The 24,609-nt window shown below is 42.9% G+C and overlaps 1 protein-coding gene across 1 annotated transcript in view; it reads right to left on the reverse strand.

Moving 5' to 3' along the window:
- BACE2 (beta-secretase 2) overlaps positions 1 to 24,609 on the reverse strand; it is an 87,505-nt gene that overhangs the window by 5,625 nt on the left and 57,271 nt on the right. Inside the window, exons 6-8 of the mRNA XM_060099723.1 lie at positions 23,348 to 23,449; positions 18,259 to 18,408; positions 13,807 to 13,975 (exon numbers count right to left, since the gene is read on the reverse strand). Of these exons, the coding sequence (XP_059955706.1) occupies positions 13,807 to 13,975; positions 18,259 to 18,408; positions 23,348 to 23,449 (421 nt within the window). The remainder of the gene's footprint in view (positions 1 to 13,806; positions 13,976 to 18,258; positions 18,409 to 23,347; positions 23,450 to 24,609) is intronic.

The raw sequence follows: 24,609 nt of genomic DNA on the forward strand, positions 1-24,609 counted from the left end.
ATGCAGGGGACATGGGTTCGAGCCCTGCTACGGGAAGATCTCACATGCCATGGAGCAACTAAGCCCGTGTGCCACAACTACTGAGCCTGCGCTCTAGAGCCCGTGAGCCACAACTACTGAAGCCCGTGTGCCTAGAGTCCATGCTCTGCAACAAGAGAAGCCACTGCAATGAGAAGCCTGTGCACCTCAACAAAGAGTAGCCCCCGCTCACCACAACTAGAGAAAGCCTGTATGCAGCAACAAAGACCCAATGCAGCCAAAAAAAAAAAAAAAAAAAAAAAGGCAGAAAAAGAGAAAAAAGGGAAAGAAAGAACAGATGAGACAGAGGAAACACAGAGCAAGACTGCAGACTTAAACCAAACCATATCAATCATCACATTAGATATAAATACTCTACACTAGGGGTTTGTGGACTTTTTCCATAAAGGACCATGTTAACATGTTAGGTTTTTTGGGTCATATATGATTTCTATCATATATTCCTTTCGATTTTTTAAAACAATGTTTTAAGAATGTAAAAACCATTCGTAGTTCATGGGCCATAGAAAAGCAGGCTACGTGCCAGATTTAGCCTGCTGGCTGCCGTTTGCTGAAGTCTGGTCTAAACACTCCAGTTGAAAAACTGAGATTGTCAAACTAGATAAAAAGCAAGACCAAACTATAGGCTGCTTACAAGAAGCCTGCTTTAAATGTAAATACTCAATTATGTTAAAAGTCATAGGATGGAAAAAGATATATCATGCTAATGCTGATAAAAAGAAACCTAGAGTGGCTATATTAATATCAGACAGAGTAGATCCAGAGCAGAGAACTATCAGATAAACATGGTAATTTCATAATGATAAAATGTTCAATTCATAAATGATATAATTTCTGCCTCTAGCAACAGAATTTCAAAATATGTAAAAGAAGAATGGTAAAAGTACAAAAGGAGGAATAGACAACTTCAAAAATATAGTCAGAGATTTCAACATCCTTTTCTCAATAATAGAGCAAGGAGACAGAAAATAAGTAAGGATATAGACAACCTGAACAATTCTATCAATCAACTTGACAATTACAGAATACTCTACCAACACAGCAGTATATACATTGTTTTCAAGAGCACATAGGACATTTACCAAGACAGACCATATCCTGGGCCACACTACAAGTTTCAATAAATTTTAAAAGATTCAATTCATACTATGTTCTCTGGCAACAGTGGAACTAGACATCAACAACTAAAAGATAGCTGGAAAATCCCTAAATATTTGGAAACTAAATAACACATTTCTAGAACTATAAAATGTCTAGGAAAAACACAGGAGGAAATCTTTGTGTCACTGAGGGAGGCAAAAAATTTCTTAGCTCTAACACCAAAAAGCACAATGTATAAAAGAAAAATACTGATAAATTTTATTTCATCAAAATTAAGAAACTGTCCTCTTTGAAAAACAATATTAAGAGACTGAAAAGACTGGGAGAAAATATTTGTGAGTCACGTTTTTGATAAAGGATTTGTATTCTGAATATAAAGAACTCTGAAAACTCAAACATAAGACAACTCAATACAAAAATGGGCAAGAAAATTTGAAAAGACACTTCACCAGAGAAAATGTGTAAATGGCACATAAGCACATGACAAGGTGTTCAAGACCATGAGTCATTAGGGAAATGCAAACTTAAACCACAATAAGATACAACTCACTACCTATTAAAATGAAAAAGATGGACCATATCAAATGTTGGTGAGGACGTGGAGGCACTGAAACTCTCACACACAGCTGGTGGAAATGGAAAATGACACAGCCATCTCTGAAAAACAGTTTGGCAATTCCTTAGGAAGTGAAACCTATCCCTCTCCTATGACTCAGCCATTCCACCGCTAGGTATTTACTCAGGAGAAATGAAAATTATTTCCAAGGACTTCTACACTAATTTTCAGAGCAGCTTTATTTATAATAGCCAAAAACAAACAAACAAACAAACCTGGAAACAACCCAGAAGTTCAACAGGTGAAAGGGGTAAGCCAATTATGATATATCTATGCAACTGAGCATTGCTCAGCATAAAAATGAATGAACTACTGATACATGAAAAAAAGAAATCAATGTCAAAATAATTACGCGAGTGCAAGAAGTCAGACAAAAAGGAATGCATGCTATGATTCCATGTATATGATATTCTAAAAAGTGTAAAGTAATCTATAGTGACAGAAGGCAGATCAGTGGCTACCTGGGGTTGGGGTTGGAGGCAGCAAGGGCTGGGGGGCAGGAAGGACAGAAAAGTACGAGGAAACTCTGGGGCAGTATGAAAATGTTTGTCATCTTGTGTGTGGGGATGTTTTTTAGGTGGCACACCTAATGTAGAACTTACCAAATTGTACCCTATAACACAAATGGCTCATTTCATACCAATAATATCTCAATGACGCTTTCAAAAAATCAAAAGAACAAGGCAGTCAAAATGTATGTCAAAGAATAACACATGTGAAATGATTGCATTTAGGTTAAAAAAGAAAAACAAAACCAACACCAGCTCTGCTCGGTACCTAGGGATTTTAGTATTTTAGGAGTGTTCTTCAAGTGGAATGCCCAAGTTTATACATGTTTCCATATATGAGACACACACACATCTGCCTAGATTTAAGATGGGGTTACAGCCCAGTAAACCCATGAGGAGTTGAAAATATCATTAAGTCAAAATGCATTTAATACACCTGACCTACTGAACACCATAGCTGAGCCTAGCCGACTTTAACCGTGCTCAGAACACGTACAGTAGAATGCTTACATTAGCCTACAGGTGGGCAAAATCATCCGATACAAAGCCTATTTTATAATAAGGTGTTGAATATCTCCTATAATTTACTGAATACTGTATTGAAAGTGAAAAACAGAATGACTGTCTGGGTACAGAATGGTTCTAAGCGTGTCATCGGTTGTTTACCCTGGAGATTGTGGGGCTGACTGGCAGCTGAGGCTGCTGCTGCCCAGCATCCCAAGAGCATCGACAGCATATTGCTAGCTCAGCCGAAGATCAAAATCCACACCTCAAAGTAAGCTTTCTACTGAATGCATATGGCTTTCACACCATCATAAAGTCAAAAAATCTCAAGTCAAACCACCATAAATCTAGGACCATCTGTACATATATACAAATACAATAAAAATAGTAAAAAAAACCCCAACATCATCAAATTTTCTTTAATGTACATGTATTATTTTTATAATCAGAAAAGTTATGTGTTTTTTAAAAAGTTTTTGAGAACTAGCCCCAATTTAAGGTTGTCAGACATAATGTATTATCTGGAAACAACAGCCTTCTCACATTTGCTAACCAGCCACCCAATGTTAAAGGAAAGTTGATTTAAAATTACTTCTGGAGAATATTTTCTAGAAATGCCATTCACTGATTTGCATTTATTACACATACTACTAATTCTGTGGTCACAGAACAGATTTTCACTTTTCACATTGGATCTATTTATGAGAGGCCATAGTGTGCCGTGGCTAACAGCATGGTCCCTGGGGTGCAAGTCCTAGCTGCTGCTTATGAGCTGTGTCATTTTGGTCAAGTTACTGAACTTCTTTGCCCCGCAGTTTCCCCATCTGTAAAGTGAAGCCAATAATAGCACAGTGTTGTTGTATAGATAACCAAGTCAATAGGAGTTAAGCACTTAGCAGGGTGCCTGGACTAAGGTCAGTGTTTACTAAATGTCAGCTGTTAATACACTGTTACTTTAAATTCTTTCATCAAGGGCTTGGGTTAAAATTTTAATTATGAATTTTCTGTCTTGTCTCCTAGAAGGTCAGGACCCAGCTGATAATGAGTGCCTGAGGAAGACAGCTCCTTTACCAACTATAAAAATTATAGTAGTCAGGTCTTTTCCACCACAGCATACAAAATGAAGTGACCCATCCCCTCCCATGGATTAGTTGGTACTGAGATGCTTTCTGAGTGGACGTGGTTTACCTGGAAGAGTGTCCTGGAGTTATAGGACCGGTGCAATGGATTCAGTATCGTTTTGCTCTGAAACCATGTGAAGCCACTTACCATCCCAAAGCCTCAGTGTTCTTTTCTGTAAAATGAGGAAGCAGTGCTGCCTAATCTATGTCTTTGGGGGCCCTTGGCTTTGGCATCTTTTGGTTGTACTCTAAGTAGATGGCAGAGGCATATCTCTGAGACTCTGTTCTTAATAGCTAACTTTCCTATTTTTAAACATGAACCAGAATATCCAGTTTCAACCTGCCGCAAAGAGAATTCACAGTTAAACGACTGCCACAATCCATGATGTGTCTCAAATTGTCTAAGCTGAAATCTATACAGTTCTTGGGTGCTAAATGTCTCAATCTATAAAAAGAGATGGGTGGTATTTCAGAAGCTTTGGATACATTAAGAGAAAGTTGTCAATTTTAACACGCTACTATTTTCCTAGCTATAGGACGTTTGGTCCAGGCAACAGAGAGGCAGGTGAATGTGCTCCACTCCCCGGTACCTGTTCCAGGTATGTGCGACTATGTGCTGCAGACCCAGGCTGGCCATCTCCATGACACACCACGACTGCCACCTTGTTTATCTGGCTCTGATCTGAGACTAGAATAGTGACTGTCCGTAGGAGTGGAGGGTGAGTTGAGGAGAAGCAGGGGCAGCAGAAGAGAAGCATCTGGGGATCTTCTTCCAAAATACCCATCACGCACCCACCCACCACCATTCTTGTATACCTTGGCTGAAAAAGGAGGTGAGGATGTAGACCATGCATATTTTAAAAAGCTCCCCAGGAGATTCTAATCAAAGAGCTCCCACTCACTGCCCTCTTTCCCACCCCAACCCTTATAGAGAAGCCTAATCCCATAAGCTAAGTGTTGTCTGACAAACACAGATTATTATGAAAACCAAAATAAAGACTCTAGGGGAGAAGGGTAGCTCCCAAAGATTTTCAAGTTCTGGTTGGTACAAAGGTAGAACTCTCTCCTGTTATAACACACAGAAATGAGGACAAAAACAACCCTTAATTTTAAATTTGTAGCTGAGCTCAGAAATAGGCCTTAGGGCTAGGTTCCAATTCCCAACGAGTTGGGGGTAGACAGAAGACTTGACCCCAGCACCAAGGACATGGGTGCTAGAGACAACATGCCAGCAAAAGTCTGGCCCATCAGTACAGGGAGCCAGGAAAACTCTACCAACAAGGAAGCCTGACTCTGTCTGAGGTTTGAGGAGGGTGGAAGCTGAGTGCAAGAAAGACTGTCCCATGAGAAACAGAACCTCAAAACCAATACCTAAATCATGGCTGGCATCTAAATTTACACAACTTGGTGTAGAAACACTATACTTCTCATGGTTTGAAAAACACTCAACAGAAAAATGCAAATTGCTTTATAGGAACATTTTTACAACCCAAAGTGCACTGAACTCTCTCAGATTGGAAAAAACAAAACAAAACAAAACACTCTCACTAAAGATAAGCTCACAATAAAAAATTACAAACCAAGTGAGAAAAAACATTCATGAGGAGAGAACAGTCAGCAGACACAAAAACAAGGAGATTAGTTCTCTATCAATGATACAAAATACAACAATCTGCTTGCCTTATACAACAGCTGTGTTTAAAGGGATTAAAAACTCACTAAAATACCAACAACATTATTTCTTTAACTAAACAAGCTGATTCAAAAGTTCATAAAAACCACTATAAAGCAATTATACTCCAATAAAGATGTTAAAAAAAAGTTCATAAAGAAAAAGAAAATTAAGACTACCAGGGAAGTTTTGAAAAAAGAACAATAAAAGGAAACTAATACTATACAACAAATCAATGGAACAAAATAGGGAACCCAGAAATAAATACATATCTCCCAAATATTTACTCGAATTTGGTGTGCAGTAATAGTGGGATTTCAAATTAGTCAATAAAAGATAGATCATTTGATAAATGTTACAGAAACAATCTGGTAGTCATCTTGGGGAGAAAAGATTTAATCTGCACATTCTATGCCAAGGGAAATCAAACATAGAAGTATATACTTAAATAACTCACAAAATAACTTTAGTGAGAAAGGTAATTTTAAAAGGGACATTGAACCCAAGAAACTTAAAGCAAAAGATTGATATATTTACAGGCATAAAAGTAAACATTTTTTACACTAAAATTCATCAGAAGCAAAGTTTAAAAATAATTTCCCATTGAGATATGAAGTTTAGCCTTTCTTCCTCCAGACAAATGAAGACATAAAGAGCTCTTACAAACTGACACCAAAAACTAAAAACCCAACAGAAAAAAATGGGGAAAAGATAGGAGTGGATAGATCACAGAAAAGGAAAAACAAACACCCTCAGATATATGAAAAGAAACTCAACCTCACCCATATAAAGCAATACAATTAAAACTGCACTGAGATGATCTTTTTTCACCTATCAGATTGGCAAAATTCCCCAAAGTGCGTCACTATGTTGGTGAGTCTGACTGGAGAAACAGGCCATCACATACATGGCTAGAGAACTAGTATAGTCAGGTATAAGCGAGTATAACCTCTATGGAAAGCAATGTGACAATATTCACCAAGAGTACAAATGATATACCCTTCAACCCAGTAATTCTACTTCTAGTTATCCAACCTGGAAGTATACTTTCTTATCTGTGAATAGACATAAATAAATGGTATCCATTGCAGCACTGTTGTAACAACAAAAGATTAGAAACAACATAAATGCCTATCAATAAAGATTAATTAAACAAATTAGGAAACACCCATACAATAGTAGATCATGAAGCTCAAAAAAGTAATAACGAGGGAAGATTTTATGTACTCATGTAACTGAATCTGAGAGTGGGGTGCTGTATAAATCATTGTACCCTTTGAATATTACCCAGCCATTTTTTAAAATTAAATAAAAAATGATAAAGGAGATAAAGGAAATGCAAGCCACAACTAAATTATTACAGGCCACTACAGAAAAGTAAACTAGTACATTTGAGAAAGTACAAAATAGAATTTCTGAAAATGAAAAATACAGTCAATATAATTTAAAACTCACAGAATAGGTTAAATAGATTGAACACAGCTGAAGAGAGAACTAGACCAATATAAGATGTGCCTGAGGAACCTACACAAAACGCAGCAAAGAAAATATGAATGAAAGGTCAAGGGTTATGGAGGAAATAACGAGAACTCCCAAAATTTATTTCATAGGAGATTAGACAAGAGTAGAAGAATGGGTGTGGAGATACAGCTGAGAATTTCCTAGGGTTGATGACAAAGAACATGAGTTATCAGAATAAGAGAGCACAATGCGTTTTGAGCAAGATGAAAAAATAATCTATATCTAGATGTATCATGGTGAAAGTTCAGAACGCTAAAAATTTAAAATAAAAGAAGTCTCAACAGCACCCAGAGAGAAGGAATAGATTACCCTTAAAGGTATAACAACTGAAACCCCCTGGAGTCTTTTCACCAGCAATTATGATGGCAGGAGAGTAATAAAATAGCATCTCCAGAACACTAAGGGAAAACGGTTGACCTAAATTCCACACACAGCTAAATTATGATTCAAGAGGTGTGGCAAAATAAAAGTTACCTTTCACGGACTTTTATAAGAGAAATCCTAAAGTACATTCTGCAGCAGAAAGAAAATTGCTGTGTAGTGTCCCAGTGAAAGATGACCATTTATTTATCCATTCTCCTTTGAAGGACTTTGGACTGTTTTTAGTTTGACGAAAATGATAGTTTTATGTAATTATCATAAATGCAGCACTTTGGTTAGTTTTATGAATAAAGCTGTTTCTGGTCAAGTCTTTCAGTGGACATACACATTCACTTCTCCTTTGCATATAGCTAAGAGTGAAATTTGCTGGGTCATTGAGTAGGAGTATTTTTAACATTGGTAGAAACTGTTGAGCAGCTTTTTAAAATTCATACTAAACAATGTCAGCAAGTAGGAATCCCTTAATTGAGGATTGGAAGGGACTTCACAAACCTAACCCATCCATTATGCTCAATGGTGAAGTATTTTAATCACCCCCATTAAAGTAAGGAGAAATGTCCATCACTATTTTCTATTCAATAGTGTCTCTAAAAGCATCAGAAAAAGAAAAATAACTAAAAGATAAAAGATTAGAAATGCTAAAAAGCATATTATTTGCAGATCATCTACCTTTCCAAAGAGAATCCAAGTGATTCTAACAACTGTTTAAAAAACGGAGAATTCAGCAAGGCAGCTGGACAGATTACTAGACAATAAAATGGAAAGCCTGTATACCAAATAATCCATGCAAAAATACAATTTTAAATAACCTCATCTATAATAACAGTAAGTGCTAAGAGGTATCTAGTAATAAGTATACATGTAAGACCTTTTTAGAGAAAACCACAGGACCTTGCTGTAGGACATCAAAGATGACCTAAACAAATGAGATTTAGTACATTCATGGGGGAAAGACTCATACAGTAGAAATTTGATGCCTTCTCAAGTTAATCTATAAATTCAATGTAGTTCTGATCAAAATCTCAATATGATTCTTCAGGGATCTTGACAAGCTGAATAACAGGATAAAAGTAGCCAGGACAATTTTAAAGAAGAATAAGAAGAGTCAAACACCTACCAGATATTGAATCTTATTATAAACTACAGAAGTGAAAACCATATGTTATAGCACAGAGATACACAACTATCCCTGTTGGGACAGAATAGAATGCTCAGAAATAGACCCAGATATATATACACGACAAAGAAATTATTAAAATTCAGTAGGTACCTTGCAAAAAATATTTAACCTGAATCTAATCAAGCCTCTAGTCCTAAGTTTCCAGGAAATATGAATATGATATTAAACAAAAATGTTAAATGATACCATCAGGAAATACTCAGATGAATCTGAGTATGATACATTCTATAATACAACTGGCCTTCAAAAAAAATAAAAGCTAAGGAAAACATTTTTGGGACAACTGGGGAAATTTGAATATGGCTTAGATATTATATGATATTAGGTAAATATTGTTACCTTTTTAGGTGTCATATTGATATTATGGTTAGGTAGGAGAATGTACTTTTTTTTTTTCTTTTTTTTTAAGCGGGTCTCTCACTGTTGTGGCCTCTCCCATCACGGAGCACAGGCTCCGGATGCGCAGGCTCAGCGGCCATGGCTCACAGGCCCAGCCTCTCCGCAGCATGTGGGATCCTCCCGGACCGGGGCACGAACCCGTGTCCCCTGCATCAGCAGGCGGACTCCCAACCACCGCGCCACCAGGGAAGCCCGAATGTACTTATTTTTAAGAGATGAACAATGACATATTTAGGGGTGAAATGTCATGATATCTGAAACTTATTTGCAAATGGTTCAGCAAAAAATATATATATACATATACACATACTGATACATGGCAAAATGTTAAAATTAAGTCTAGATGGTCAGTATGCACGACATTATTTTATTATTTTTAGTCTTTTTTGTATATTAAATTTTTTACAATAAAATATTGAAAAAATCAGTGGGAAAACATATATTCAATAAATGATGCTGAGAAAATTCAGTGGCCTCATAAAAATTAGATTCCTACTTCACATTTTAGAAGAAAATGAAACAAAATTATAAAGTACCTTTAGAAGAAAAATAATCTCTATTTTTTTAGAGAAAGGAAGAATTTCTTAAAGTACAGAATAGAAGCTATAAAAAGGGATTAGTAAATTTTACTTCATTAAATTAAAGATGTAAATAAAAGACACAAAACCCAAGAAAAGCCAGAGAGATTAGGAGAAAATATGTGTCATGCATATAACTCAGAAAATTAGTATCTAAAATATATAAAGAACTTATGTATGTCAATAAAAAATAATTAGAAAAATGTGCACAAGCTGTTAATAGAAAAATTCACTATCAGAGAAAAAGCTTAACCATCCCATAGACATATGAAAAGTTATGTCATCTCAGGAGCAATTAATTAAAATGTAGCACTATTTCACACATATATTGGCAAAAAAGAAAACAAAACAAAACAAATATGAGAATACTTTGAGGGAATGAAAATTCTTGTATAACTTTGGTGGTCCAGCTACTTGGAAGACAAATTAGTCAGCAGGCAGTAACACTGAAGGCTGGCATAACAAATCACCTAGAAATTCCATTTCCAGAAGATCTCACTCACGTGCACAAAGATGTTCAACACAGTTGAAATATCAGAAACAACCCAAATGTTACTCAAGGCCAGAGTGGGTAAGTAAGCTGGGTATATTCTCACAATGGAATACTACACAGCAGTCAAAATGGATGACCTAGTACTCATTTCAACATGGAAATTCTACCAAATGTAAAGTTGAGCAATCAGAGCAAGTTGACAAGAAATAGGCACAGCACTAAGGCATTCATATAAATTTAAAAATGCCAAAACACCAAAACAAATGAACCTACGTTTTGGTATAGGTACTCATTTATAAGTATACAGTAGGCAGGTTCTAAGATGACCCCCAGTGACCCCTGCTGCCTGATATCTACTCCGTGTAGTCCCCTCCCAAGTAGTATAGAACCAGGGTTGCTCTGTGTGACCAGAAGAGTAGGCAGAAGTGATAGCACGGCACTTCTAAGACTAGGTTATAAAAGGGCTGGGGGGTTTCCCTGGTGGCGCAGTGGTTGAGAGTCCACCTGCCGATGCAGGGGACACAGGTTCGTGCCCCGGTCCGGGAAGATCCCACATGCCGCGGAGCCTGCGCGTCCGGAGCCTGTGCTCTGCAACGGGAGAGGCCACAGCAGTGAGGGGCCCGCGTACCATGGGGAAAAAAAAAAAAAAAAAAGGGCTGTGGCTTCTGTCTTGGGGACTCTGTTGCGTGCTCTCTCTCTCTCTCTCTCTCTCTGGGATCACTTGCTCTGGGGTGATCAATGTCCTACCTTGAGGACATTCAGGCAGGCCGGGGATGAGGTCCAGATGGTGAGGAAAGAGGACTCCTGCCAACAACCATGTGAGTGAACTTGGAAGTGGACCCTCCAGCCTTCAGGTGGTTGCAGTCTCACAAGAGACCATGGGCCAGAACCACCAGCTACGCCCCCTCTCAATTCCTGACCCTAGGCACCTGCACAAGGCCATGGAATACTGCTAAACTGGGGGTAATTGTTATACAGCAATGGATAACTAATCCAAGGTAGTTATAACTACGAAGTGAAATTGTAAGTGTGTGGTAATTAGGAGAAGAATATACACAGATTTCAGGATAAAGAGTAATTCTGGGGAAGGCAGTGGCATGGGGCTATATGTATGTTTATTTCTATGAAAAATTTTTGAAGAAAACATAACAAAATGTTAGCATTTGTTAAGTCTGGGTGTTCCCAAGTGTGTACACAATACATGATTTCTTGCAATTGAAAACGTTTTCTTATTTAAAACATGCTATAACTTAAAAATAAACACTTTTAAAAAGAAAAAGAAAGGCAGGATATCTCTTCCACTTACTATGGTGCTTTATTTAGACCACTGTCTAGCTCCTAATTGCTGCCCTGAGGGAAGTAATTATTTTAATGGCTAAACAATTTGCACTAAAGAGGAGACATATCAGAGTATATTCCCACTGCTGGTAAAATCTAATGTTTAAGTACCAAGACCTTAAGTACATTTAAAAAAAATAGCCACAAAAAATTGTATAAGAGCACCTAACAAAGAATTCATGATGAAGTGCAAGAGACGGTCTGCTTAGAGACACTTAATATTAAACTATTTCCAACAGTAATTCACTAGGGAAACATACGGTGATTATGCTCTCTGAGGTATTAAGTGAAGTGGATGATATAACAGCTGTTGCCATCGTAGCCTCTACTTTAATGGTATTTAACAAGAGAACGGAAACTGTGGGGAAATTGCTGTAGTTCTTAGATCCTCTGGGTTAGAAGAAGCGAAAGAGTCACAGCTGGGAGATACAGTGGTGTTCCAGGTGGTACAGTCCCAGGTAACGCCACAGAGCAAGCTCTCTTTCAGTGCTAATCTAACAGGTTGAAAGAGTTCATACACAGCTAAAAGGTAAACATTCACTCATGACTAAGATAAAAAGAAAACGTCAAGTCTCAAGGATTCCAAGCCTGTTCACTAACACAAAGAAATCTGCACTGATATTTAAGAAGATATATTGCCAGATATCAAATATGTACCTGGGGTTAGATGATTTTATTTATATAGAATATGAATTGGCCTAATACGTAATTTTTCCATTGAATATTTCTCTTTTTCTGTTCTCCAAATTATTTTACTTCGTGGGAATAGACAGCATGTTGAAACAAGAATATGAAGCATCACTTACTTGCTTTATTTACTGGGCCTCTATTTTTTTTTTTTTTTTTTTTTGCGGTATGCGGGCCTCTCACTGTTGTGGCCTCCCCCGTTGCGGAGCACAGGCTCCGGACGCGCAGGCTCCGGACGCGCAGGCTCAGCGGCCATGGCTCACGGGCCCAGCCGCTCCGCGGCATATGGGATCCTCCCAGACCGGGGCACGAACCCGTATCCCCTGCATCGGCAGGCGGACTCTCAACCACTTGCGCCACCAGGGAGGCCCCTGGGCCTCTATTTTAAGACCACGATTTAGGTAGTAAGAAATAAGAACTGAAACCTCACCTCCTGAATAAATCAGCTCTGATCATTGGGCATTTTGCCTGTGTACCCTCACCTCCTCTGTTTACCTCCAAACCCCCCAGCTGGTTTTAGGTCAGAGTGAAGGTCTGGTCCAAGTACAGGCTACCAGCATGGTCAGCCAGCATCCCTGCCTGTCATACAACTACATCTAATGTCTAAGGCTTTTTTCTTCATCAAGTTAATATTTCCTTTCCTTCACTACATGGCAGTCTTGTATTTCACTACAACCCTTGATTTTCTTCTGTTATATCTTTTTGTTGTCAGTTCTTTTTCTACCTCACATTTCTTGTTCTCCCCCTTAGCATGTTACCAGTACAACTTGGGGATTCCCTTCTGTTCCTGACCCCAAAGCCAACGTACTGGGACATTTTCAGTCCTCTGAAACGCTATCCTGAGCGCGGCATCTCTCTCGGCCTCCGCCCTGGTGCACGCGCTTTCTCCATCCCTCCAGCGACCCCATCTCCTGCCACTTCTGTGATTTGCCTTCTCCTCGCTAGCTCGGGCTATCAGTCAGAAGTACCTGATTCTCCCTCTAAATCGTGTGCTGTGGGAACACTTCATTTCAAGCAAGCTGCTAACTCTGTGACATTTCCAAGTGGAAGGGGTTTAACCATCCTATCAACTTTACTGTGCTCTCCTGGTTTCTCTGAAGATCCACCCAATCCTCAAGCTAGACTTCACTGAATAATGCTGCTGTGTCACCCTCATAGCATCTCTTCAAAAAAATACTATGAGAAAAATGCACTCACGATTTTAGGATTTCTAGAAATAGCAATGACAGGCATTTACCTCTGATTTCATAACGAGGATATCTTTGAGGAAGAAAATACACACAGCTTATCTATGCATTTTCTTTTTTATTCATTTTGTTTTTACTGTCCAAAAACTGTAATTCATCCCCAAGGCCCCACAGAGTATTTTTATTCCTGGTATGAGATGCCGTTTTAAGTTTAATATGAGAGATAACTGCAATGACTAACATTTATTGCACATTTGCCACGTGTCAAGCACTGGACTAAAAGTCTGACATGGGTTATTCTCACTTATTCCTCTCCGCAATCCCCCAGTACCCTTTGAGGATACGACTTTGATCTCTGAGACAGGCATGAATGAAAGAATTCAATGGCAACTGATTCATCATCAAGAACTGATTCCAAGTCAGTTATCTGACATCAGGTGCTCTTGTGAGGGCCCCCTGTCCAATTCAAGCATTGCTTACCTGCACAGGGGCTGGCTGCAAAGCCCACCCTCTTCCGAGCTCTGTCAAAGACCACATAGAAGCCCTCCATCACGGTAGCACCAATCACCAGCGCGTTTGCGGAAGGTGAAATGCCGAATCGATAACATTCATAATTCAAGCCAGCCCCCATCATGGGCTGAATGTAAAGCTGTTGAAGAGGAAGGAGCAAACAAGAAAAAACACAAATCAGGCAACATGTCACAAAACTGTTGAGGCTGCCGTGTGCTCAGACTCTCCAAGGTGCCCTGAGAGCTACGGAGAATGGAGAGGATGCCACCAGCCCTGACATCCAGGAGCTGGGACCATGTGCCTGGTGATAAACACTACTGAAGTGACAGGAACATGCACACCACCTCTGACTGTACACAGGTACACCCATCCAGGAGATGTCTATTTGTCCGTCCATCCATCTGTCGTCTACGTGCTCAGCACTTACGGAGCCCTTAGTAAGGCCTAGATGCTGTCTTTAGTACCAGCGATACAAAGATGAGTAACAGCACACGCTCCCTGCATGATCAAAACGTACATGATCAAACTGACACGTGAGGAAGAAGAACATCAGTGCACTTGCCACGTGCAGGGAAGACCGGAGGGAAAGGGGTCTCAAGGCATGAAGGTGAGCAAGGACACGCCAGGACTGTTCCCAGAGTCATAACCCTGCTGGACATCAAAGCAGCTGCCATGTCCAGGTGGTGAGTCCAGCAGTTAGAACCCTGCACTGATGGATGTCTGTCTGTAAACCCTTCCTCAAGGCAAGGAATCATCCTATTCTTTTTTTTTTTTTTTTTAAAGAAGATGTTGGGGGTAGGAGTTTGTTAATTTCATTTTTTTATTTATTTTTGGCTGTGTTGGGTCTTCGCTCCTGTGCGGGGGCTTTCTCTAGTTGTGGCAAGCAGGGGCCACTCTTCATCGCGGTGCGTGGGCCTCTCACTATCGCGGCCTCTCTTGTTGCGGAGCACAGGCTCCAGACGCGCAGGCTCAGTAGTTGTGGCTCACGGGCCTAGTTGCTCCCCGGCATGTGGGATCCTCCCAGACCAGCGCTCGAACCCGTGTCCCCGAGTTAGCAGGCAGATTCTCAACCACTGCGCCACCAGGGAAGCCCCCCATCCTATTCTTAACTATAGTCTTGGCACCTAGGCATCTAGTATATGCCGGGCACATAGTAGGGCCTCAGCAAATGGGTATTAAATGAATGAGCTTGAGCAGTGTGCTGAAATAGACAACTTCTCCTGAGGGTCAACGTAAATTAAGAAAAGGTGGCGGATACACTTGGCTACCACCGAAACACTTCCATTTAGGGCTCTGTAAGCAGGTCCTAGAACACACACACACACACACACACACACACACATTCCTACCTTTGAATGAATTAATTCCATAATAAAACCCCCCAAAATCACCAAATAAAATGCAAATGATGACACGGATACAAACATGATGCAAACTGAATTTGTATCTTTCCCTCTGTCCTGTGTGCGTGCCAGCTGACTTCCAATAAAAATTCAAGACTGTAAATTCTGTAACATGTTGGGAAAGCTCCAGTATTGCTGGGTCTCAGAATAAAATGCCTGCCTTCTAACTAAAATAGCACAAATAGACAAACCGGTGGTATTTAGACTGAAACTATTTACGTTTTTAGGATTATATGAAAAAAAATCAGAATTTGCCTGTGGGCTGGGCTTGGGGGCTGCTTTTTTAGACAGGCCAAATAGGATTCAGCCCATGTGTTTCTGGAAAGTAGTCTGGGGATGGACACACTGTTTTTTTGGCATGACTCTTCTGCACTAGCAATCAATCGCCCATCTACTGCTGCTGATGCCTGAACGGTCCTGGGTAGGGGCCTCATTCTAAAACTTTGGTGACAAGGAGCCTTGATGATTGCCCTGAATGTTAGGAAGGGCTTCAGTTGGGAAAAGCTGGGGTGTTAGGAGGGGACCCCCAGCGCTGTTCCCAGGGGTGGGCTTGTGAGGTTCTCATCGGGTAATGGTTCATAACTGCCATCCTTTCTCAACAAGGCAATGGAAAGCAAACGGGATTGGGACGGTGAATAAGAAATCAGGAAAACATGGGAAAGCAGATTTTTAAAAAGTGAAAATGTGGACATGTCAAAATTAGACAAAAGATATCTACAGTCTTAGAAGTGAGAATAAAACTGAATTCTTATCCAGAGTTATGCAAATTAAATGCAACACTCCCAAACACCCCTCATTATATCTTCACGCTCACCCAGTGCTCAGCCCTAAAAGTGGCTGACGGTCCCCAGCAGACCTTCAGCTCTGCCTGCCCTGGACATAATTATAGATATCCCCCTGCATGCCTGCTTTCCTCCTACTTCTTATGAGTCCCTGACTGTCGACTCAACCCACATGCCATTTATTCTCCAGTTCACATTCACCTCTGTCCTCAAGCTGGGTTTCAACTTTTGTTACAAATCGCAGTGATGAAATAACGTCCACATTTTGCTGTTGGGCTGACCAAAATTTAATCATCAAGAGCACATTATTTTAAAGATGCTGAAAACATATCATTCTAACCTCACTCTATGCAGTGCTGTTCATCCAAGGATATTGCACTCTTCTGAAAACATCTTTGGCAAGTATTATTATTTCTCTTCTATAATTAAAGAGACTGACACAGAAAGGGCTAAGTGATTTGTTCAGAGTTATAGTGTGAGTCAAGGGCAGTGCTGAGAATATAACCCAAGCTTCCGGCTCTCAGCGTATGTGTCTTCTGTTGAGCTGTATTTCTCATAAAGCTTTCAATCCTTTCCCCTACAACTCTCCATTTCTGGAATGCACTTCCCCCCCATATAAAGTTGAGAATGGGGAAAAGCCAAATTATCATTTACTTTTTTCTTCGGAAATTATTCCTCTTTCCCTGTCCCCCAGTCCCACGCCTTTATCCCAAATTCAGCAAAAACTGCAACAAAGACACATTGATCTGTCTATTCAACAAACAGTTGTTGTTATGCACCACCGTCTACCACATGGCAGTGCTAGGGAAGGAAGGATGATCTTTAAATCTCATGGTTCTCATCTTCAAGGAATTAAGAATTGAATGGGGGAAGAAATATAAGTGTGTGTGTGTGTGATGAGAGAAAAAACAAGTCAAACGAAAAAGCCAAAGGCATAAACTCTACCCTGAAGATATGATCCCGGGCCAGAGGAGTAGACTAGAAAACATGCATTATGAGTTTGAAGGGCAAGCTCACAAATGGGTCATTCTGCTCAGCAGAGGTTCAACAAAGAGGGGTTGTTTGCACTGGGTCTTAAAGGATGGGAAGAATGTGGATACACAGATGGAGTGGGGAGGAGGGGGCATTTCAGGCAGGGGGGGTGGTGGAAGCAAAGGCGAGGAGACGGCAGCGGGCACCCAGGGCTGCAGGAGAGCCACCAAGAGTGGAGGGTCAAGGGCGCAGCAGGAAATACGCTGGGGAGTCAGCACGGGTCCCGTGAGGCCATGGAGAGCCACACTGGCAAATGAGCCCTCCAGGACTGCAGTAGTGGGGTGGAGAGCTGTGGCTTAGCAAGATGAATCTGGCGATAGTTTTAGAAGGAGGAGAGGGTGGGGGTGTGTGGAGGGCATGCTGGAGGGTCCTGAGGTGGTAGTGAGAGGGGATGTGAGTGAGGGCTCTGGGGATGGAGAGGGGGAGGAAGAGGTGAGACACATGACGGGGGAAGATGGAACTTGGTCTATGTAACAAGGTGCTTAGGATGGAGGAGGAATCAACGATTTACTGAATATGGAAAAACGGATGTTTCCATCTCTGAGCATCCAGTGTTAGTCTGTATTCATAAATGAATCAGAAGTAAACATATATTGATGTTGTGGTAGATTCTGCAAAAATTGCCTCAATTCTTAACTTTCCTTGTAGCCACACCCTTGTGATGTGACCTTGCAGCTCTTCCCATTGGGAGGTGGTGTCTACGTCCCCACCCCGGTTATCTGGGCTGCCCCTGGCCTGGTTTGGGAAACATATGCAAGAGGTGGTGGCCAGTCCCAGGGCCTCGACTTCAGGAGCACCTGCAGGTTTCTTTTCTCTCTCACAGAATCCTGCTGCCACTGTCTGAGGCAGCTGCTGGGTGGTGAGAGACAAGGGCCCCATCCCTCCACCAATCGAGCCACCAGATATGCAAGTGTGGCCGTCGGAGATCATCCTAAGCCAAGGCCAACCTATCCCTGGCCAACCACCAGCTGACCAGAGACCATGTGAGCAAGCCAGCCGAGACCAGCAGACCTGCCCAGACTCACGAGCAGAAATATAAGCTCACTGATTAAAGCCGCTGGATTTTGTGGTTGTTTGTTACGCAGCATTATCGTGGCAATTGCTACCTAATACAGGTGTGATATTGAAATGCACTCATGATGCATGAAGGGCTTTAGTTTTGCACGTTCCATGTTACAAAGAGGAAACACAGTCCAAGTTCATACCTGAGGCAGGATAGTTATGCGGAATGATCTGCTGGAGTTCTCGTCTCTCAGGTAGATGGAGATTTTAGGGAAATAAGACCAAGGTGTTTCAGAATTTGTCCAGCATGCCAGCTGGGACCCCATCCAGAAACCATCAGAGAATTCTGGAATCTAGACAAAACAAGATCACATAACAAACAATGACAAGTCTGGCACAACACAGGAAGCAGCTCTCAGCTCTCCTCATTACCTTGCCAGAGGCCCATGGCGCTAAACACTGCTTAATTTAGACGCAAAGCAAGACATCAGTCCTCTGAAAGAGTGATGGCGATGACAAAATCACAATTATTAAAATTACCGAGGCAGGGCTTCCCTGGTGGCGCAGTGGTTGAGAGTCCACCTGCCGATGCAGGGGACACGGGTTCGTGCCCCGGTCCGGGAGGATCCCACGTGCCGCGGAGCGGCTGGGCCCATGAGCCATGGCCGCTGAGCCTGCGCGTCCGGAGCCTGTGCTCCACAACGGGAGAGGCCACAACTTTGAGAGGCCCGCGTACAGCAAAACAAACAAACAAACAAACAAACAAAATTACCGAGGCACGTGGAAGACTCACTGGTATCAGGCAGTCCTAGGAGCACTTCGCAGCACTAAGAACTTTAATCCTCAAACACCCTCATCAGGGCAGTGACATCATCCCCTCCACTTTACGGATGAGGAGACCAACGCTCAGAGAAATGAAATAACTCGCCCAAGGTTACACTGTAGTAGGCAATACCCTTTAGAAGACAGACCAGATCTTAAATGTGGTGCTCAAGGCCCTTTTGGGCATCAACTTCCCTATAAATTCCCTGAGCCCAGTAAGCCTCCTACTGGTGCAGAGCCCTGCGGGGGTTCCCTGCTCTTCTGGAACATCTTTCTCCTCCCCCAGATCTCACCTCCAATGCCACCTTGTTCAGGAAGCCCTCCTTGACTGCCCCCCACAGTGCTGGTACTCCACCATATATCTCTCCTCCTTGTAGCAGTTTTAATTTTAAATTCATTGGTGTGATTGGTTAAGTTCTGTTTCTTGCACTAGAATCTGATTCTTCTAACGACACAGGCGTGCTGTCTGCCCCCCCAACTCCTCCTCACAGCCTTAACACCTGGCCCCCAGGAAAGACTCAGGGAATGTTCGTGGGTAAACAAATGAATGGCCGAGAATGCAGAATGTTTGTTCACCTGTGCCTCTCATCCGGGGACCAGAAGGGCAACGCCAACCATGCTTATCCACTAACTGCTGAATCTGCAAGTGGATTACAGATTACTTCTGTGCCTTCTCAGCAGGCCCAGTGAAGTTTCCAGAGCAGGCCTGCGCTGTTCCTGCCAGCTCCCCGAGGGAAGGACTATGTTGGATGTGTCTCTTTTAACATACCCAGCACACTGCACCGCTCAGGTCAGAACTAGAGGAGCATGTGATGGGGCGGAGCTAGGAGGGCATGTGACAGGGCGGAGCTAGGAGGACATGTGATGGGGAGGAGCTAGGAGGGCATGTGATGGGGAGGGGCTAGGAGGGCATGTGATGGGGAGGAGCTAGGAGGGCATGTGACGGGGAGGGGCTAGGAGGGCATGTGATAGGGCGGAGCTAGGAGGACACGTGATGGGGAGGAGCTAGGAGGGCATGTGACAGGGCGGAGCTAGGAGGACATGTGACGGGATGTGGGGTGGAGCTGGAAGAGTGTTGACTGGGAGGAAGGGGTATCTGTCAAGGTCCCTGAGGAAGAAGCACATGAGCTGAGAGGCAGGTGGGCGTCAGGGAGGTGTGGTGGGGAGAGCATGCAGAGCATGGAACCTGTCCCACTAGACAACGTGATGGCCGTGGAGGCTGGGCTGAGGACAGGAAGGGGCAGGAGACGAGGCTGGGAAGGACCAAGGGGCACCATCGTGCATTTATCAGAGGTCATTTATCAGGGGTCTGAGCGCTGTGGCACATGGGGTGGGATTAAGGCATCCAAGCGGGATTTGTGTAGGTCACAGGGAGTCAGCCTGGGCTAGACAGATGCATTTGAAAGTCAGTGACCAATGGGTGGGAAGTGATGGTGTGCCCATGGATGGGATCGCTTAGGAGAGGGTACAGGGAGAAGAGAGGGGCGTAGCCCACCCTGAGAAAGGGACCAGCAAAGGAGACCCCCATGAGGAGGAACACAGGGATGAGAAGTCCTGGGAGGAGGGTGTTACGGGAAGCTGAGAGAACAGGTAAGGAAGGTGAGCGGGGGTGCTGCAGAGGTCAAGGAAGATAGGAAGTGAGAAAACTGGGTGTCCCTGGATGAATACGGAATGAGAGCTGCCTGCTCAGGACCTCGCAAGCAGGCGTGTGCCGCCGCCCTCGGGGCAGACAACCGGGAGGAAGCTCCTGCGGTCTCTTCACCCATCATAGGTTCCCCATTGAAACTGTCAGTGCCGATCTGCAAAGTCTCTAATGCTGGCCTTCATAGATTTGTGCATTTTATAAGAATGAAGTCAGTTTGAAATATGTATCACAGGGAAGAACCCCTTGCTGGATGAGTTGAGAAGGGGCCGGGCAGTCATTTTGGTGGATTCCAGGAAAAGTGAAGCGGGCTAGGGCTGCACAGAGGGCACAGAGCTCCAACTTCCAGCTGAAGAAAGAGGCTCAGAGGGGCCAAATAACTTGCCTAAGAGGCACAGCTCAGGACTGGATGGGGGGCCGTCTGCCTCCAAAGAGGTGCCTGCAAGTCTGGAAAGCCTCCCCGGGGGACAAGCCTTGTGTCCTGGGGGAGAGTTTGGACATTCAGATCATAGAGTTGAAAGTCAGAAGTCAATTTACAGCAGGTGTCATCCTACTTCTGGGTTTTACAGAGGGAGAAGCACTGGGCCTGAGCTAACAAGGGTGCCACAGCTGGGCAGGAAGGAAGCCCAGGTCCCCACCAAACACAGAACTCCCCACCAGGCTCATTTAAAACTACAGACCTACATACAGCACAGGGAACTATATTCAATATCTTGCAATAAGCTATAACGGAAAAGAATCTGAATAAGAGTACATATATATGTAGAACTGAATCGCTTTGCTGTACGTCTGAAAGTAACACAACATTGCAAATTAACCCTACTTCAATAATAAAAAAGAACTACAGACCTACAAACCATTCATTTCTAAAATCCCATCTGAAGAATCTAGGCCCAGAAACAGAGCCCGGCATCTGTATGGTGTTTAACTCTTCAAAGCCCGTCCTCTCCTTCACTAAGAAAGAAAACCCAAGCCAAGAGAGCCGGCTGAGATGAACCTAGCAGAGAGAAAGAACACGCACGTCTCTGGTCCACGTACAATGAGACAGAGACAGCTCCCACCCTTGTTGAGCTTTCCCTGCTCAAGACAAACATCCTCCCCAGGCCTGTGCCTCCTGATGGAGGCACTGAAATCAGAGGATAATTTTAGACCAGGCAAACCAATTTTGTACTCGCGTTCCTTCTCGTGCTTTAATTACAGTCAGGCACTGCTGAACACATGCTGTGCTGACCTCAGGGGTGCTAGCGACCCTCCGCCACAGTCCTGCTGGTCCCCGCTGAAGTCACGGACTCTGCAGAGACCCAGGCTGGTCACGGGCTTGTTGAAGTCACACGCTGATGCTGCCAGAATGTCCTTGGGACGGTTGTAAAACACTTCTAGCTCAGAATATTAAATTTGAAGGTGCTCGTGTTAATTTCACTGAGGACATTTTTTACTCTGAAAAAGGCAGCATATTGCTCTGCATTTCCAGCACAGTCTGGTTTTCAGCCAATTTTCTAAATTTAGGGCACTAAAAATGTTACCTGCCATTTTTTTCTGATTCAGCAGATATTAGACACGCAGTGGACAAAAAAGGCAGAGACCGCTCTGCCTTTTTTTGTCCGCTGCTCCCTTGACCTTCCAGCTCACAGAGGACCTCGGTGTTGTTTCTTCCTGCTTTCCTCCCTCTGCGTTCTTTTGATGTGCCTGCTGCTCTTCTGACAGCACTTTCAGACTCTTCAAGTTTGGGTCCAGGACAAGCAAAACCCTGCTCTTCCTTCGCCTGTTCTGCTATCACCTGTAACAAAGCAACTGCTGTGCATCTCCTATCAATCATTCTTTGGATTGGGCCAGCCCAGTGGAGTTGTGGGACTGTCAGCCCCAACTGGGGTCAGTGCCAATATAAAGACTTTGTGCAGGAAATGCTCATTTTTGGTCACTTTGCCAGGGGGGCCCTGCGTGAACAGATGCGTACGAAGACACCCACGAAGTCGAGAGAAACGTTGATCTTGTGCCGAGACAAACAGTTGTAGCACTGTGGTTTGGACATGAAATAGAAGGTCTTCTTGACTGAGCACATTGTGCCAGGCTTTTATGCCCGACCCTCCTCACAGCCCCACGCCAAGAACACGGAGACTCTCTAGGGGCACAAGAACCCTCTCCAGGCGCTCAGCTAATAAGTGGCAGAAGCTAGATGAAATACAATTCCATTTGCCCTTTAAGGCTGCGCTCCTCCCACTCAATGCCCTGTGGTCTATCCTGTTGCCTTGAACTAACTGGAAAGTTGGGGTCACACTGGGAATACTGTTAACCAGGCCCTCAAAAAGCATGTTGTCCTTGACCATGATTTTAATTGTATTTCAAAGCATGGCCATAAAAGAATTATTACATTGGTGGATTGCTCTTTGCCTTCTGTGAATCTCATTCTTTTACAGAAGGAGGAATTCCAATCCCAGCATAGCTTGGATGAAGGCCAAAAAAGGAGTACAATTTTTGGTTTGCTTTAAAGGCTACAAACATATTCCTGGTTTACTATTTACTTTAATATAGTATATTACCAAGTGGTTCTTTTCCCCTTTAGATTAAAAAAGTACTATGCTAACTACAATGTTATTTGAAATACTAAAAAGCATGGCACCTTCAGATCCAAGTCCTCTGAGGTTAAAGTGAAGGAATTATTTGCTGGTTAATATCAAAGAATAAGATTGTGAACTTAGTAAGTAATCATTAAAATAGAACAACCTCAAAATCCTCAGACGGAGACTGTTAGACTAGGTGGTGGTATTCCCCAGTATGCGGTCATGACCTGGTGTGACCTCTGAGATTCAGCCAGCATCCTGAGGACTCACCAGAGACGTGCGGGCCACTGCCTCGACCACGGCATCGAATACCTTCTGGGGCAGGCGCAGCAGTGTGGTGCCACTGTCCACAATGGCCTTGTCCGCATTATACTAGAATGGGGAGAGGGGGTGGGGAGAAGGCACATGAGCGACAGGGAACCCACATCAATGCACGGCTCCAGCCCGCCGTCACCGTGGATCTGTGATACATACATTCGGCAGTCACGGTACCTCCTCGGTGGCTACAATTCATTTCATCTTCTCAGAACTTGGGAACCGAGAACCTCCTCACCCAATGTTCTCATTATAGATAAAGAAACCGAGGCCAGGGAAGGGCAGTGACATTGACCGAAATCAACAGCCTAAGGCAGGGTTTTTCTCTTACTCAGAAGTGGCCACATTCTGTCAAGGATCCCCCAAAGAGGGAAGACCCATTTGTCTTTAGAGGTTGAAATGATACATTAAATGTCATTTACACAAATCATGAAAAATCAACTCTATTACCCTGCTAGTGGAGAAAGAGGGGGAAGGACAGTTTGTCAATAGACACCCCATATTTGCATTTAGAATGGAACCAAAGCCACCTTCAGTAAGAGAATCTCACACACACAGAGGCATTCCCAGCCCTGACCCCGCCTCTGTCATTCTCTATGTGGCCGAGTGGGAAGAATGGAGGTCAGTGGGCCAAGACCAGGGTAGTCACCCAACCTCTAGGGACATAACTGTATGAGCAAGGCTGCCCAGGAATGGAGTGAGTCATGGGCAATCGAATCCTCCTGCTTCTACGGCAAATCCGTGAGTCATAGGACCAAATACACCAAGCAGGTCAAAAGGAAATAAGGATTTGTTGAGGTAGCAGGTGGGAGGAGTGAAGAATTTTGAGAAACTGAAATACAGCAACTGATTCATATTTTTTTCAAATGTAAAACGAATTTCAGTTTAGAAACAAAGTTAATTTAAATATAATCTAGTTTGTTCGCACTTGTATGTGTAAGAAAAGCTCACACACTGAAATGCTGGGGGGTGGGATGTTCTGGGCTTTGTCGTTTGCTCTGTGTGGCAAGCTTGGCTGATTGTGGGGGGCAGAAAAGAACCAGGAAAACGAGAATCAAACCTCCAAATAAATGCTTACTCTCTCCAACACACACTCACACACAAACACATACACACGCATGCGCGCGCACACACACGCGCGGAGTCTGTGCTTTATTTTAGGCCCTCTCATCTGATTCTATCATTGGACTCTTCTATGGCAAGTAAATGTCTCTTGA

This window comes from Mesoplodon densirostris, chromosome 5 (genome assembly GCF_025265405.1).
Source record: "Mesoplodon densirostris isolate mMesDen1 chromosome 5, mMesDen1 primary haplotype, whole genome shotgun sequence".
Taxonomy (NCBI): Eukaryota; Metazoa; Chordata; class Mammalia; order Artiodactyla; family Ziphiidae; genus Mesoplodon; species Mesoplodon densirostris.